The sequence below is a fragment of the Mustelus asterias genome, chromosome 3 (assembly GCF_964213995.1).
Source record: "Mustelus asterias chromosome 3, sMusAst1.hap1.1, whole genome shotgun sequence".
Lineage (NCBI taxonomy): Eukaryota > Metazoa > Chordata > Chondrichthyes > Carcharhiniformes > Triakidae > Mustelus > Mustelus asterias.
The window spans coordinates 111,151,120-111,168,088 of NC_135803.1; the positions used below are offsets into that span (position 1 = coordinate 111,151,120).

The 16,969-nt window shown below is 41.6% G+C and overlaps 1 protein-coding gene across 1 annotated transcript in view; it reads left to right on the forward strand.

Annotated features, from left to right (window-relative positions):
* Positions 1-16,969, forward strand: part of LOC144491525 (contactin-4-like) — a 1,235,140-nt gene that overhangs the window by 473,553 nt on the left and 744,618 nt on the right. The window contains exon 5 of the mRNA XM_078209439.1: positions 14,514-14,609. Coding sequence (XP_078065565.1) covers positions 14,514-14,609 — 96 coding nt within the window. The remainder of the gene's footprint in view (positions 1-14,513; positions 14,610-16,969) is intronic.

Below are 16,969 nucleotides of genomic sequence, written 5' to 3' on the forward strand. Positions count from 1 at the left end.
GAGAGGTAAGGAATAAGCTTTAAAAAAATCCTGAGGCCAATTTTGTAAAAACATTCTAGAAAATTCCTTTCTGACCCTTGGAGCTGATCAAAAAGTCCCAGGAGACTACGTTAACCGGACGTCACACCTCCCAATACGTGTTATTATGTTGGCCACATTCAGGAATTCATCCAACTCCCTTTTGAATCATTTTACCAAATCATTGCAAAGCCAGCAACTTGTTTCTGAGGTCAATGACTTCACAAAATGAAGTATCTCCTAAAGTATAATTAGTTCATATGCTTTTGTAACTTATACTTGAGTCCCCTGTTTCTAATTCTTAACCTATGTAACTCAAATAGCCTATTCACAGGGAGAGAGCCTAATAGCCTCCCATTAAGCTAAAGAACTCAATTAAATCTCTTTGAAGTTTTCAAATTAAATGACACCTCTCTCCACCTACAGTAGCAATTAAAGGCACCTAAACTAGTCATGAATCGAGTGATTTTCCTACAAATCTTTTTGGTGTCTTCTGTCGCTTACCATGGGAAGACACCAAAATTAAATATGGGAGTCCAGATGAAGCTTCTTCAGGGCCTCTTGCAAAGTCACAGTGAACGTTTATTTTATATTTGCTATTGCAAGGATCACTTGACACTGGCTGTGGACCTCTTATTACTTGTGGCATTATGATACACAATTACTTCTCTTACTTTGCAGCATTGAGATGCAACACAATACATGTGCTTGCAGTTGGCCCCAGCGTAACATATAATGTTACATTTATATCCGTTAAAAATCAATCTGCTCGGTGCAGGCCCACTTCTCTGTGGCTTCTGAATCTCACTGCAATCTTTTTCTCACCGAAGATCCTTATACTGAAAAAGATATTTGTAACATCTGCAAACTTGTGAATAGCATTCACCTGATGGCTTCCTCTGGATCACTGGTGAAAGTGGTGAGAGTGACAGCCATAGTCTTTCCATGGCAGAACACTGTTGCAATTTAACAACATAGAGTAATTTTCTATTTGTCTCTTGCCAATTTCATCTCACAAACTCTTGATGTAATTGATTCCTTTCTGGAATATCCAAGAGTGCCAGCCACCCAAATGGTTTTCATTTATGTGTAAACCTTGATGATGAGTATTGGCAAGCTACCTGTTGGGAGTTGCATCAGAGCCAGGCTCACTTCTCTGCATGCTTCCAGTAGGAGTTCTTGGAAAATGATCAGGGCAAGGAACACTGTCTGATTTTGCTTCTCTTTAAGTGAGGGGCGCTGAGGCTAATTTTAGTTTTTCTACTGCGATCTGGGCCAAAACTGGCTAATTCAGCAGATGCTGGGGATCAAATCTGGAACCTGCCTGGCACATGTGGTTCAGATACTCATTGAGCAAACTCCCTGAACAATCAACATAGCTTGGATAGCTTTACCAAACATTACTGTAAATATCCATTTTGACAGAGTGATGATATTGGGTTGTGCACTGGATTATTGCTGAACAGCTCTTCTCCCTTTGTAAAAAAAAGCACTGTCAAGAAAATCAACCATGGAATTTTGAGGATATGAAATAGAAACTACAAATCTCATTGAGGGATGTTACTTCATTCTTTGTACAGACATCTTCACAAACATTTTTTCTCTAAGCACTTTGACTAATTCTGTCTCTGGATTTCTGAATTATACTAACCTCTCCAGGATAGCTACATTAGAGAAGTGTTGTTTCGCAGGAAAACATCTGCAAAAGGAAGATTATGCAATGTTTTGGTTCTTCTCCTACTGACCGTCCAATTGTACATGGAATCAATGTCATCCAACAAGTGAAGAAACTACATGTAATAATTTCCTCATTATTTTTCCATTTTTCAAAATACTTCTCCTGCAATATGTAAAATGGAGGCAGAAGCAAACTGATACTGTACCAAAGTATGCAGGCTATTGGATATGTAAACTCCTCTGTGTTGCTGCTTTGTTAAATTGAATATTCAAAAGATTTGTCTTTCAATTAATGCATTAATTTGTTTATTAATTCATTTAATGGACTTAGTCACTGAAGCATTTCATGTTGAACAATCAACATGATAGCTGCTGCAGAGAACAGACATTTTTTTAAATGTTCGGTGTTTTCAAGGCATATTAATCAACTTCTTCCTCAGCTACATTTTCACACAATCAACTTTACATACTCCATATGGCAGTTAATTTTTTTACACATCAAGTGCTAAAAAGGAAGCCTGCCTTTATAATGTGATATCGCTATAAGTAGCACTAATCGTTCCAATTTGAGACAATGATTTCAACTCAAATGAAGCTTGCAAAATCCCCTGTGCAACACAGCTCTAAAGCTTTGTAATTATGCATAGGAGTTAAAAACTGTACCTCCCCCTCACAGGATTAGACAGCTTTAGTAGTTTATGTTAATTAGATAGTGGCGAATGTTTTGTGTGGTCCAGCAGAATGTGGGCCATTGGGTGCAATTACAAGGTCAGCCCTCAAATACACTGGTGTATTTCTCGAAGTTAACACATTGGCCCAAATCTTCTGATCAGCATCAAAACATTTGCATCCAATGCTGGTCAGATTGAAAACTGCCCATCTACCTGGCTATGTTTAAAAAGGAGAGATTTCTGACCCAGGATGCAGAAGCACTTCCTCAGCACAGAGATTCTTTCCAAGAACAATGAAGACAATCAAGACAAGACTCCTTTTTACAGCAAGAGCTGATGTAAGGGAAGTTTAAATGTCCAATGTGAATATTAATGAATGGGTGATGGTCAGATGGGTGGATGGATGAATGAGCAGGATGGTAGGCTGGATTTCTATGATTTCTATGATAGGTTAGTGAGGTAAGTCAGTGGCAAGTTGGCAGGGTGATAGGTGGGTAGGTGGGTCAGGATAGTGTCAGGACTAGTCAAGTCGTGTTGGAGAGAATCAGGTTTGGTCGAAAGCTGCCTCGAGGTGAGTAGTCCGGGTGAAGGGTGGAGTGGTAGGGGTCAGTGTGAATGCAAGGGGGAGGGGCAGTTGTCTAGTTATTCAGGAGTTAGTCTACGATTTTTCTGAGTAGTATTTCTTATGTAATTACTCTGATAAAGTACAGTGCGGCCCCGTTATAACGCAATGGTTGTGGTCCATAAAATGTTATCGCGAAAAAAGCGGGGTCGCGCTAAATTTGCCAATTTTTTGCAGAAAAAAAAAGGGTCCAATGATTCATCGCGTTATATCCGAATTCACGCTAAATCTAGGCGCGTTAAATCGGGGTTCCACTGTACATTGCAACTGTCTGAAGTCTCTGACTCTAGCTCAGAGTCGAACATGTTTTCAGAGGGCCTTAAGGAGCCCATCAGAAGTTCATACATCCTGGGCAATTCCAAGAGAGTCAGTGTTAGGACTTCCACAGGGTCCTGACTTGCATCTTGGATCATGCATCTGGCCTCTGTCGATCTGGAGACTGGAAGATCTGAGCCATTATTTTGTGAATCTCGATTCATTGAACTGAAGATCCTTTCACAGGATCGTATGTTAAATATGGATGCATAAGAGCATTCAACCAACTGTAGTTCACCAGTTGAGAGACACCTGACTGTCCACCCATTATGACTTCACGTTATTGGTTAACTGATTTAGGGTATTACGCTATAATTCTACCTGGAAGCCTATTTCGTGTATTGATTACTGAGAATGTAAAAAATAATTAACTGACCTAAGTCCTAAATTAATTGTTTATTACATAGAATCTGTGCCCCTTTGTCCTTCTCAATTTTGGCTAAGATGCAAATGAGATCAAGCCCTGGAGGAGGAAACCTCCCCTTCCTCCAATCAGCTTGGCTCATGTAGATCAGGCCCAAGACAGGTGTGAAGGCCCTGTCTTGTCAGCCTGGATCGGAAATGTCTCAACTTGTTGAGACTCTGAATTGGACTTGATTTGATTGAATTGGAATAAAAATACAAAAGAAAATGGGAAGCAACCTTCTGTATCTGCTTTTTCCATCTTGTATTCCTCCTTTCCAGGCTGATAAGTCTCCATTGTTTCACTTTTTTTTCATACTCAGTTCTCTTTAAGCTAACAAGCAACCTTGTTCACTTCTGAACTGATTTCAGTACCTGAATGTTTCCTTTTGTCTGAATGACCAGAACTGGACACAGTATTCTAAGTCTGGCCTGACCATGACCACCACAGAGTTTCAACATGTCTTTCTCAGATTTGTACTTGCCTGCCTTGTTACCCAACTTAAATTCAGTTTGTTTTGTTGAACATCAATTGCAGTGAAACTCTCAAATCATCTTTTGAAGTTTAATTATTATTAGTGTCACAAGTAGGCTTACATTAACACTGCAGTGAAGTTAACTGTGACAATCCCCTGGTCGCCACACTCCAGCGCTTGTTCGGGTACACTGAGGGAGAATTTAGCATGGCCAATGCACCTAACCAGCACATCCTTCTGATTCTGAGAGGAAACCAGAGCACTCGGAGGATACCCAAGCAGACTCCGCACAGACAGTGACCCAAGCAGGGAATCGAACACCAGTCCCTGGAGCTGTGGAGAAGCAGTGCTAACCACTGTGCCACCGTGCTGCCCCATCAACATCGTGCTGCCCCTTCAAAATCATGCTTCATCATTTTAGTTGTATTCAGGAAGTACTTTATTCCCATTTATTCCTAAATGTGCAGTATTTTGCACTTTCAGTATTATATTATTTCTATATATATTCTGCTTACATTATAATGCCTAAAATGCTGCTTCAGATGTAATTACTTCACCTAGTTTGGTATCATCTGCAAGTTTACTCAATTGGTAATTAATTTACAGGTTCAAGTTCTAAATTGGAATCAGGTGGGATCCTACCACCATTCCTCGCACACCTCACTCACTCCCTCTCAATCCTGACATAACTCAACAAATAGCTGCTCTAATTTTGGGTAGTTTCAGGTCTTTATTTTACAAAGCCCCCACCACAATGAGCCAGCTTAATAGCCTTCTGTGTGAATTTTAGAAGTCCTTGGTATGTCATGTCATCTCTTCCAAAAGAAAAGTCAAGGAAGTCAAGTCAAGCAGGATCTTTCTGTCAAACTTTGCTGGGTTTTAGGTCAACGTGTGAATAATTTTTAAGATTACTCTGACAATCTAGTCTCTTATTTGGCCCAGTGTTGGTGTGGTGTTTATTTGCATGTGCAAATAAATTTTACCATATAAAGCTTGCAGTGTGGGACTTTATACAACAAGAGCATATTCAATAATACAAGTATGAAGATTAGTGCATCTCATTGCCAGCCCATGTGAGGCTCTATCTATTATTGTCATAATTTGGGCATATTAATGTCCATGCTCAGATGTGTGATATCCTATCGAGCAAAGAAGCCTAAATTGTAGAATGTACTCCTGCAATTTCAAAACCATTCGTTCTATTTCCAGAGATCTTCTAATTTAAAAATAATTGTGCCAAAAAAGATGCAACTATGTAATTGGAGTTTTTTTTTTGAGCAAACTAGTATAAGTTTAAAAATAGGATAGTAAATTAGATATTTCAAGAACTGCGATTCAATGCTGGTGAATTTGGATTTTAAAATCCTTAATTAGCCACAGATGGTGCATCTTTTTATTCATGCATTTCTTTTTCGATAGATTTTTGAGTGTTACGAACTTGCTCCTTAAATGCCTGCCACTGCTTCTCTACCATTTTACCTGTTAACCTAATTTCCCATTCCATTTTATCCAACTCTGTCCTCATAGTTTAAAGTTTAAGACATGAGCTTTAAACACAAATTTCTCATCCCCAAACTGAATATGAATTTATCGTGCTATGATCACTCCTACCTCAAGGGTTCGTGACTATGAGGTCATTAATTCAGTCTCATCACATATTACCAAGTCTACAATAGCCTGTTCCCTGGTTTGAATTAACATCAAACATATTGTTCTAAGAAACTGTCATGAATACAATCTATGAAGTCATCCTCCAGGCAACTTTGCTGATTTTTCTAATCCATTTGAAGATTAAAATCTCCACACCTTTCTGACAAGCTTCATTATTTCTTGATTCGTAATCTGTCTTAAATTGTAGCTGCTGTCAGGGGGGCCTATAAGGCACTCTCACCAATTATTTCACATATTTGCTATTTCTAAATTTTGATCCTCCGACCTCAAGTCATTTGTCACTACTCTTCTATTCTCATACTCCATTAACAAAGCTACCCTGCCTCCTCTCTCCCTTTCCTGTCCTTCTTTGTAGATGTCAAATATTCTTGAATGTTCAGGTCACTTTGCAGCCATGTCACTGCAATGCATATCATTTATTCCTGCTTACGCTTACAAGTCATCCATCTTTTGATGAATACTGTATCCATTCAGATAAAAGGCCTTTAATTCTGTCTTTTTAACCATTTTTCCCTACTCTGACCTTATTTGCTGGTGTACCCTTATGTTTGTTTGCTGAGCCAGAGTGTGACAGGAAGAGACAATCATTGCTCACAATGCTACCCGGCTCTACTGCCTTGTTCTTTCACTTTATCCTTCCAAATCTCCCCTCACATGAAGCCTCAACAATGCAGCCTCCTGGCCTCCCTTTCCCTCTCGCTCTCTCTCTCTAGCTCTCTCTCTCTCGCTCTCTCTCTCGCTCTCTCCCCCCCCTCTCTCCGCCCCCTCTCTCCGCCCCCCTCTCTCCGCCCCCCTCTCTCTGCCCCCTCTCTCCGCCCCCCTCTCTCCGCCCCCTCTCTCCGCCCCCCTCTTTCCGCCCACCTTTCTCCGTCCCCTCTCTCCGCCCCCTCTCTCCACCCCCTCTCTCCGCCCCCCTCTCTCCGCCCCCCTCTCTTCGCCTCCCTCTCTCCGTCCCCCTCTCTCCGCCCCCCTCTCTCCGCCCCCCTCTCTCCGTCCCCCCTCTCTCCGCCCCCCCCTCTCTCCGTCCCCCCTCTCTCCGCCCCCCTCTCTCAGTCCCCCTCTCTCCGCCCCCTCTCTCCGCCCCCTCTCTCCGCCCCCCCCTCTCTTCACCCCCCCTCTCTCCACCTCCCCTCTCTCCGCCCCCTCTCTCCACCCCCCTCTCTCCGCCCCCCTCTCTCCGCCCCCCTCTCTCCGGCCCCCCTCTCTCGGCCCCCCTCTCTCCGGCCCCCCTCTCTCCGGCCCCCCTCTCTCCGCCCCCCTCTCTCCACCCCCCTCTCTCCGCCCCCCTCTCTCCGCCCCCCTCTCTCCATCCCCTTCTCCCCCACCCTCTTCCCCCCTCCCCATCCCCCTCCCCCCTCTTCCCCCCTCTCCTCCTCTTCCCCCCTCTCCCCCTACCCCTCTCCCCCTACCCCTCTCTCCCCTACCCCTCTCTCCCCCTACCCCCCTCTCCCCCAACCCTCTCTCCCCCTACCCCTCTCTCCCCCTACCCCCCTCTTCCCCTACCCCCCTCTCCCCCCCACCCCCCTCTTCCCCCCCACCCCCCCGTCCCCCCCTCTCCCCCCCACCCCCCCGTCCCCCCCTCTCCCCCCCACCCCCCTCTCCCCTCTCCCCCCCACCTCCCCTCTCCCAACCCAACCCCCCCTCTGCCCCCCCACCCCCCTCTCCCCCCTCTCCCCCCCACCCCCTCTCCCCCCCACCCCTCTCTTCCTCCCCCACCCCGCTCTCCCCCCCCACCACTACTTTGTTTAAAGCCCACTCTGCAATCATTGTTATACGATTTGCCAGTACACTGATCCCAGTGTGGTTCAGGTGAAGGCCCTCCCAAAGGTACAATCTTTCTTTCCCCAGCCCAGGGTGCCAGTGCCTCGTGAATCAAAACCCATTTCTCTGATACCGATCTTTGAGCCATGCATTCAATTCTTATTTTACCTTATGCCAATTTGTTCATGGCTCAGGTGGTAATGCAGATATTATTATCCAGTGTGGTTCTGCTCATTAATTTAGTTCCGGGCTGCTCAGCCTCCCTCAGCAGACTCTCTTTCTTAATTTACAGTCTCTGTTCTAGTCATTCATTCAACTTTTACACACTAAAACTCATATGAAGAGTAAATACAGATTAAGGAAAAAAAATACAATTAAAAAGTCTATTTGTCTCAGTTTTTTGTCGCGGCCTGTAGTTTCCTCGGTGAGTTGATGCTTTTAGTTGAAGTAAAGTCTTGTAAGCAGAGGAATCTCAGTGAACTGCAAGCTTTTTGTAGTTGAATTTCCAAAAGGTTGGCTCTCCAAAAAACGTAAAGTTAGGCGTTCTCCAGTTAACTTGAAGTTGGAGAAAGTACTTCTCCCATTTTCAATATACTGTTGTTTATTACCTTAGCCAAGTCATTGGCTTGCAGCTGATTCCATGGCTTTTCTGTTGGACTCAGGTGGAATCTTCCCTTCAAGCAGCTTTTCCTGTTTTTAAAAACAGACCGAAAACAAGACTTTGTTCATCATGTGACTTATTCAAGTTAAAAATCTTTTGTCCAAAGCAAGGTGGTGTGTTGATTGCACATTCTGTGTTTCCATTTCACATTTTGATATTCATCCTGTCTAGTTTGGATGAGGGGCTATCATAATGCAATGAAAGATCAAAGTGATCCCCTTCACTTTCATCTAACACACATGTTTCATTTGTCCATGGTGAAACATGGAGTCAGCTATATAGTTCTTTGTGGAAGGTCCATCCTTAAACAAAGGGAAGTGTGAATTCCCCAGATGACTGTGAATGTCAATGTTTAATAAGATAGTTATTTGAGATTCAGGACTGTCTGATTCAGAATGCCAAAACTAACATTATTTTCAATGGCCATTTTAGTAGACTGTGTTCAAAATGTTAAAAGTATTGTCTGAAAGTTTATAATTATACAGGAGCATGGCAAGAGCCATAATCCTCCACTTGTCTACAAGAAAAATAATGTGTTTGAAAAATATATTTTGGATAGTGTCAGTTGTAGTTAATTCTAATTTCAGATAAAAAGGATATGTTTAACAAGGTTCTAGATAGCTTGCTGAAGGACATAGAACTTTAAAACATAATTTTCAATGTTGGTGAGCAGTATATCGAGGAGCAGTGATCCGGGAGCCCATATTGAAATTCAGGCCTGCTGGCTAGATACCATGCTCTACAGAACTGAGACCAATGCTTGGAAAGTGACTAGCACCTTCTGAACATAAATATTTTTTTCAAAGAATAGAAGTATTATGTAAAAGATAAATTAGACTAAAGGGTATCTGTGGTATGCCATTTTCATCCCAGTCAGAAAGGGAAGCGTTGTACCATAAATTGCCAGTAAAGGTCTTTGAAGAAAACAGTATAATTAGCTTGAAAATGTAATGAACTGCTTTGGAGGGAATGGAGCTGATGAATGTCGCAAAAGAGAAGGATAAATGGGTTTCAGAGGAGTCATAAGCTGATGACTATTTGAGACTTCAGACCTCGCTTGTGTCACTTAAAATTCTGTGTTCTTAGCTAATTTATAGTTTTATGTATTCATGAATTCTACATATTAGATTCTACTCAGTTCTATCACCTCTTGCAACCCTCTACCATCTTTAAATGGTAAGTCTGCTTGTTTGACATCTCGGACTGGATGAGCTGAAATTTCCTCCAACTAACTATTAGGAAGCCATTACTTTTAGTCCCTGCCAGAAACTTTGTTCCTTATCCATTGACTCAATCATTTCCCTTGGCAATTGTTTGATGCTGAACAGAATGTCCATAACTGTAGTGACCTATTTGGCTAAAGATGAGATTCTGACCACATATCATCCACTCCGTCCCAAAACTGACTATATTTACCTCTGCAAGATTGCCTGATTCCATCCTGCCTCAACTTATCTCTGAAGAAACCCTCATCCATGCCTTTGTTACCTCGCGAGTTGTCAATTCCAATGCTCTCTAATACTCGTTCAAATTTTGACCACCTGTGTTCGCTTCGCACCAAGTTGTGCTCCCCCATCATCTGTATGCTTGTTGAGCGACATTGGTTCCTGATCTGATGCCTCTCTTTTAAAGTTCTCATTTTGTTTTACAAACCCCTCTACCACCTCTCCCTCTCCCTACCTTGTCAAACTGTGCAGCTCTTAAAGATACCTGCACTCCTCCAATTCTGGCCTCCTGAGATCTCTGATTTTAATCACCTCACGATTGTCAGCTGTGCCTTCAACTCTGAAGTCAATTTGTTCTGGAATTCCCTCCTGAAACCCCTCTACCTCCCCACCTCTTTCCCACTTTAAGATTCTTCTTAAAATCTATCTGTTCAACCAAGTTTTTGATCACCTATCCTAATGTCACTGTCTTTGTATCAAATATTGCTTGGTAAACACTGCTGTGAAAAACTTGTTATACTTATGGCACTATCTAAATACAAATTACTGTCAAACTGTCTGATCTACTCACTCTCAGGATAACAGTAAGGTTTGCATTTAACCAAATATTTCTGTTGTTTTATTTCTAGTGCTTCCCATAATTAATTCTAATTTGAAGATTGCTTTGCATTTGATCTTTTGTTTGAGCTGATAATAAAAGAAAAAGCCCTATCTCAGCACACTCCATTTTACGAACCCTGGCCTCTCAGGCAATACTTCCTCCCTGCTAGAAGCTCTTTTGAGTCTCATTGTTTACACATTATATTGCCGCAGGCCCCCATATCAAGAAAACATATTTTGCTTTGGCAGTATCTGACGTCTTCCATTACAGCTGCCCGTACATATTGTGCAGAAATATTGTATGGCATGGTGCGGCCTACAGCTCTTAACACAGACAGCATGAATAAAATCAGAAAAAGCAAAATGGAAAATTTCAAAAATGTTGCCATTTTAATTACTTGCATGTTGAGATAAATTAAAATATCTCAATGACAAGTCAGTCAAAAAGCCGAGCTGTGAATTATTTAAAAATTGCTTTAAAATCAGCAATGCAAACAGCTCCCAGCATATTGAGAGAATCACTATAGGTTTTGATGGATTATGTTGGCTATGTTCAAATAATTAATAGATCAGAAAATCTTTTCTTTGAATGTGCTATTGGAGTTCTCCAGTGAGATTTATTGCATCAGCATATGTCTACATAGCATCATAAAATTTTATATCTATATTAATGAGAAGAGATATTACCACTACGCTGAAAAATTGAGATCCCATTTTCTAGAATTTAAATGAATTGAGATACTTATGTGCAGTCATGTTATAGATTAATATTCATCTTGTAACATCATGTGATTTTGATCAAGGTCATGTGCACTTCGTTGTAATAATCAAAATGTTTCTGTTCAACTTTGCATCCGCTTTATTCTGTTGAACCGCACAACAATGACTTAATGTTATTAACATATTTCTAAATGCAGTATTGAGAGATCCTTGTGGTGAATCACTTTGTAGAATTCAACAGCAGCAGCGACTTGCATTTTGCAGAAAATTGTCAGAAGACACTTCATAAAAGTGAAAGCAAACAAAAACGAACACTTAGCCAATAAAAAATTTGATTGGAGGGGAGGCCAAAGCCTAGGATAAAGGTGGTTTTTTGGAGCATTTTAGCGGTGAAGTGGCTTTGGAAGGGAATTACAGAAAATAGGATCTAGGCATGGCTGCTGCAAGCAGGGAAGAGGTGACACACGTGAGAGGCCAGAACTAGTAATATGGAGAGTGCTGGGATGGGTATCTCGTGGGGCAGGATGACCTTACAAAAATGGAGAGGGGTGAAGCCTGATGAAATTGAAACACAAGGTTGAGAATTTAACTTGGAGCTCTTGGGTGAGTGAAAGCCAATGCAGGTTCGTGATTACAGGGGTGTTGGGAAAGTAAACCTCAGTGTGTGATGGGATGCAGAAAGCAAAGGTTTAGGTGGGCTTGCATTATTCAAAGGTGAAATAAGAGAGGCCAGTCAGGTGAGTTTTGAAATAATTGTGTCTGGTGTGGGATAAGGTATAGGTGAGATTTTCAACATCTGTTGGGCTTTGACAGGAACACAGATTTAATACTTCTGTTAAAGGTGACATGAAGAAAGCTTTCTGACTGAGAGAAAACTTAGCACATGGTAGAACAGAATGCTGAGGTTATGGACTATCTGGATAAACTTTGGAGAATTCATACACACTTTTTAATAAGATTGTTGATGCACAAATTCTTCAATAGGCTCCAATACTATAATCCTGATTAAAGCATTAATTTATTTCGAATTTGTTCTATTTAGATCTAATAATTAGAATATTGTTGGAAAAAATGTCTCCATCATGTTTTGTTAAAAAAAATTGTTCAGATTAATCAGACTATTACATGCAGTTTAATTTGAGAAAAATTTGAGGAGTGCACTAAACTGAACAATTGTGTTTAAAATGTGAGTTATTTTATTATCATAATATAAGTAATTGTTGTGTCCAGCTCAGAAGGAACTACATAAATGAGTTCCATGTATCTATTCACTTATCTGTTCACCGGTTCACTCTGATGTTTATTTATTTACTTATAATGGCATATGAGCTGAGCAGTTATAGACAGTATCATTTTCCAGGGCTTGCCATCAACTTCTGAGTGAATATGTTTATTGTCATTTAACACATACTCAAACGCACAGCAGTGGTAAATGGCACATCAGTGGCTGTGCAGGCTCATACATGAAACCTGGTTGCTTAAGTCAGGTAAAGTAAATTGGTTGCTGCCACAAAACTATATTTTGACAACAATGTCTTTGGGAGTGGAGGGGAATGAAAATACTTCAAGATAATGTCACATATAGATATAACGCGGTGAGGGAAGAGTTTCTTGATGATCAAATTCAGGAAAGAGATGGATCAGTAAAACTCTTATCTTTGCATGACTGAAGAGTCAAGAGTTTTTTCTTTCATGGATTGTGGGTGCCACTGACTAGGCCAGCAGTTATTGCTCATCCCTAATTGCCCTTGAAAAGGTGGGGTATGTCATTTTCTTGAACAGCTGCAGTCCATGTGGTGTAGGTATACCCACATAGTATCCCTAGAGTTCAGAAAGAGGCCATCCAGCCCATCGGGTCTGCACTGACTCTCCGAAAGAGCCCACACCATCTCCTCGGCCCTGTCCCTGTAACCCCACGCATTTACCATGGCTACGTTCCAGAATTCTGATCCAGTGATGGTGAAGGAATGGCAATATCGTTCCAAGTCAGAATGGTGTGTGGTTTAGAGGGCAACTTTCAGTTGTTGGTGTTCCTGTGCACCTGTTAGCCTTGTCCCTTTGGGTGGTGGAGGTCACAAGTTTAGAACGTGCTGTGGAAGAAGCCTCAGTGAGTTACTGCAATGGACCTTGAAGATGGCATACAGTACTGCCACTGTGTGTCGGTGATGGAGGGAGTGAATGTTGAAGGTGGTGGATGGGGGCCAGTCAAGCAGGCTGCTTTTGTTCTGGATGATGTTTAATTTCTTGAGTATTGATACAGCTGTATTCATTCAGGCAAGTCGAGAATTGTCCATCACACTCTTGACTTGTGTCTTGTAGATGGTGGATAGACTTTGGAGAGTCAAGAGAAGAGTTACTTGCTGCAGAATTCCCAGTCTCTGGCCACCTCTTGTAGCCCCAATATTTATATGGCTTGTCCAGCTCAATATCTGGTCAATGGTAATACCCAGGACGTTGGGGGATTTAGTGATGGTAAAGCCATTAAATGGCATGGGTGGATAATGGATTATCTCTTCCTGGAGATGGTTATTGCCTGGCACTTGTGTGGCATGAATGTTACAGGCTATTTATCAACCCAAGCCTGTCTTGGTCTTGCTACAAAGGACATGGACTGCTTCAGAATCTGGGGAGTTTGCGAATGGTAATGAAGAGATGTGATTATCAGCAAACTTCTGATCTTGTGAAGAAGGGAAGGTCATTAATATAGAAGCTAAAGATGGTTGAGTCTGTGGAACTCCTGCAGCGATATCCTGAGATTGAGATGAATGATCTCCAACAATCACAATCATCTTGTTTTGAGCTAAACATGTCTCTAAATATTAATCCAGGCAATCTGTTAAATGAGTTAGCCTTTGTGCATAAACCTGAAAAGTGAATATTTTTGTTGTTCAACTTTCCGTGGGGGCTATTAAAACCAAGCCAGACCTTGATTTTGCCCCAGGAAAACTAACAGAAGGCATTGTTGGATAGGAATGAGATATGGGAATTCTGGATGTTATTTTGCGCCCCTGAACAAATAACTCTGAGGACCAATGCGGCCTCCCACCATCAGCCCATATAACAGGAGCCAACTCCAGATAACATGGGGTGTAATTGCAACTTTACTGCTTCTGTATTTTTCAAACCACCTCATTTATGCACAAATCTTTTGGGATCCCTGATTTAACTTGGTGAGTGCTCATGCATTTTTAAAGGCTGAACACATAACATAGTGTGAACACATAACATTTGTATCCACAGTTTATGCACTGATGCATTATTTAGAACAGAATACCATATCCCCTGTGGTGTTGATGAGCCAGAGGATATCTAAAGTGGGACAGGTAACACACAGTGTGCATTATAATGCAAGTCTTCTGATATATCACAGATATATGGTATGTCTTTCAAATGTTCTTTAAATCTTTTTTAGTATGTTTTCAATTTTTAAAAAAAAGTTGATTTCAATGTGCATTCTCTTTCATTCTTGTGCAGATCTTGAAAACTTCAAAGGAAAATCAAGAAATAATGTGTCCGTCCGAGAGGGACAAGGAGTTGTGTTGCTTTGTGGCCCTCCACCACATTCTACAGGTATTCATTATTATATTTCACTTGCTGACATCTTGTTTTGGGGAATTCAACCTAATGTGCCTGGTATTCCAATAATGTTTGGTGCAAAAATAGTTTGGTTCTGGGATTTGGGGACTGGAATTTGGGGTATAAGTCAGACACTTCAGACTTATACCCATTTGAAAATACCTGGGGTACAGAGTACAAATAATGGTGTAATGAGGACACTGTAACCTTCCCAGCAGTTCAGCTTTTATGCCACAGATGCACAGGATTTAATTTAAACTTATAGAATGGGTATCTATTTGACAGTTAAATTAGGAAGTGGTTGAGTTCACAAGCTTTGAATGTCTACAATTTTGGTCTGAATTATCAGAATGGAGTGGTTGGAGAAATAAAAATCTCACCCAACTGAATGTGAATTATGCAACCTATGTTTGTGCAGTTCAGTTAAGAGATCAGTTTTGACTCTGATGTTTTGATAATTAAGCCCCCACTAGGGGGTTCCCATTGGCGTAATAGGCATTCCCATATATCAATGGCACATAAGCAAGGAGAAGAGGAAATGACAAAGACCTTCAAGGTAAAGGTTCCCTGAAGGATGACTACTTAGGAGAACACCTTTCCAGCCAGACCTAGGTCCTGACTCATGTACATGTCAGGACATGTTGTCTATGTCCTCTGTTGGTAATGAAGTCTAAGTTATCTTTCTAAATCATTCCACTCCTTCAATGATATTTCAGAAGAAGCCTGCTTAAGAAGGCAAAAAATGTAAGGAAACATAGAACTGTGTTCCATTACCATCACCATACCGTCCCTAAGGTGCAAAGAACAGACTTCTTTCACAATGCTGGACTTTATATCTAATGTGGTTTTATTGTGCACATGTATATTTTTGGTGTGTTTCTACCATGTCTACTTCTGGTGTCTGTGTGCTGCTATTAAAGCTATGATAGGCTGTGGTGATATTGGCCAGGAATGTTGGTGGTGCTTTGCTGCACGGTGATATCATGTATCACAACCCTCTGCTGACTGAGGTGAGCTTTCCATGAGTTCAGGAAAGACACCTCAGTAGGTTCCCTCATTGCTGCTGTCTGCAGACAACTTGGTCCTGAATTCTGATATCCATGTGAAGCCCATCTGGAAAGATCAAATCAGGTGTCTTCAAGAGAGGGAAATGTATCACAAAGTTTGGCTTTGTTGGGTCCTGGAGAGAATGTAGAGCTGATGTTACCAGTTATATCGGAAAAAGCCTGAGGGATGCCAATCTAAAGCTCTTAGAGGCCACCTCCCATCATTCTCTCTATAACTTGAGGGTCATTGGTCAAAACATCCTTTGGATGTTCTAACCAATCTGGAAACCTATCTATCAGGACAGCTGCATGTAAATGTTCCTAGTTTTGCCAACTACTCCAATAGAGGGTTATAGGTAAGCCTAGTAATCGCTAAGGTAGGGGCATGTTCAGCACAACTTTGTGGGCTGAAGGGCCTGTATTGTGCTGTAGTTTTTCTATGTTTCTATGTTACTCCAGGTAGTACAGCTTTATGCCAATTCCTTCTTTGATATTTACACGGTGATTGGCATTGGACTTAACTTTGGGCCCTGCCTTCTGTCTCAAGTGCTCTGAGGTAGTCCTTAGTTTCCTGTCATACTGTAATACTTAAGCAGTATCGTTTTAGAGCTATATCCCAGAGCTTTGAGTTCACAGGCACTGGAGCCTAGATCTGCTTTCTGCAGGGCATCTGTTGCCCATTGTCAGATTCATGTTTGACTCTGTTGCCACTCTGATGGTGATGAATGATGAAGACCATATTACTGTAACAAACAGTCAGGAAAGGCAAGTAAAGACTTTACCTTGGCTGCACTATTTCCATCATTAAACTTCCTGCGCCATTGCAAAGGATTTGAGAATGTGGCTGAAACAAATTTTAATGGGACTCTTGCCCTGGAACTCAAACAAACCAACTCTCCTGCTCAATTCTCCAGTGGAGGTTTGCAATGCATTTCTTGGATTTGATTACCTTCCAAATCATCCAAGTTGTCATCTTTCGCCAGCGCTGCACTGTATCTTGCTGGCAATAAGAAGTCTCACAACACCAGGTTAAAGTCCAACAGGTTTATTTGGTCGCAAATACCATAATCTTTCGGAGCGCTGCTCCTTCGTCAGATGGAGTGGAAATGACTCCATCTGACGAAGGAGCAGCGAGTGCTCCAAAAGCTTATGGTATTTGCTACCAAATAAACCTGTTGGACTTTAACCTGGTGTTGTGAGACTTCTTACTGTGTTCACCCTAGTCCAACGCCGGCATCTCCACATCTTGCTGGCAGACCAGGTCTTAAAATCTTCTGCAGATATCTTTCAGACACCTTCTCCCTTCTT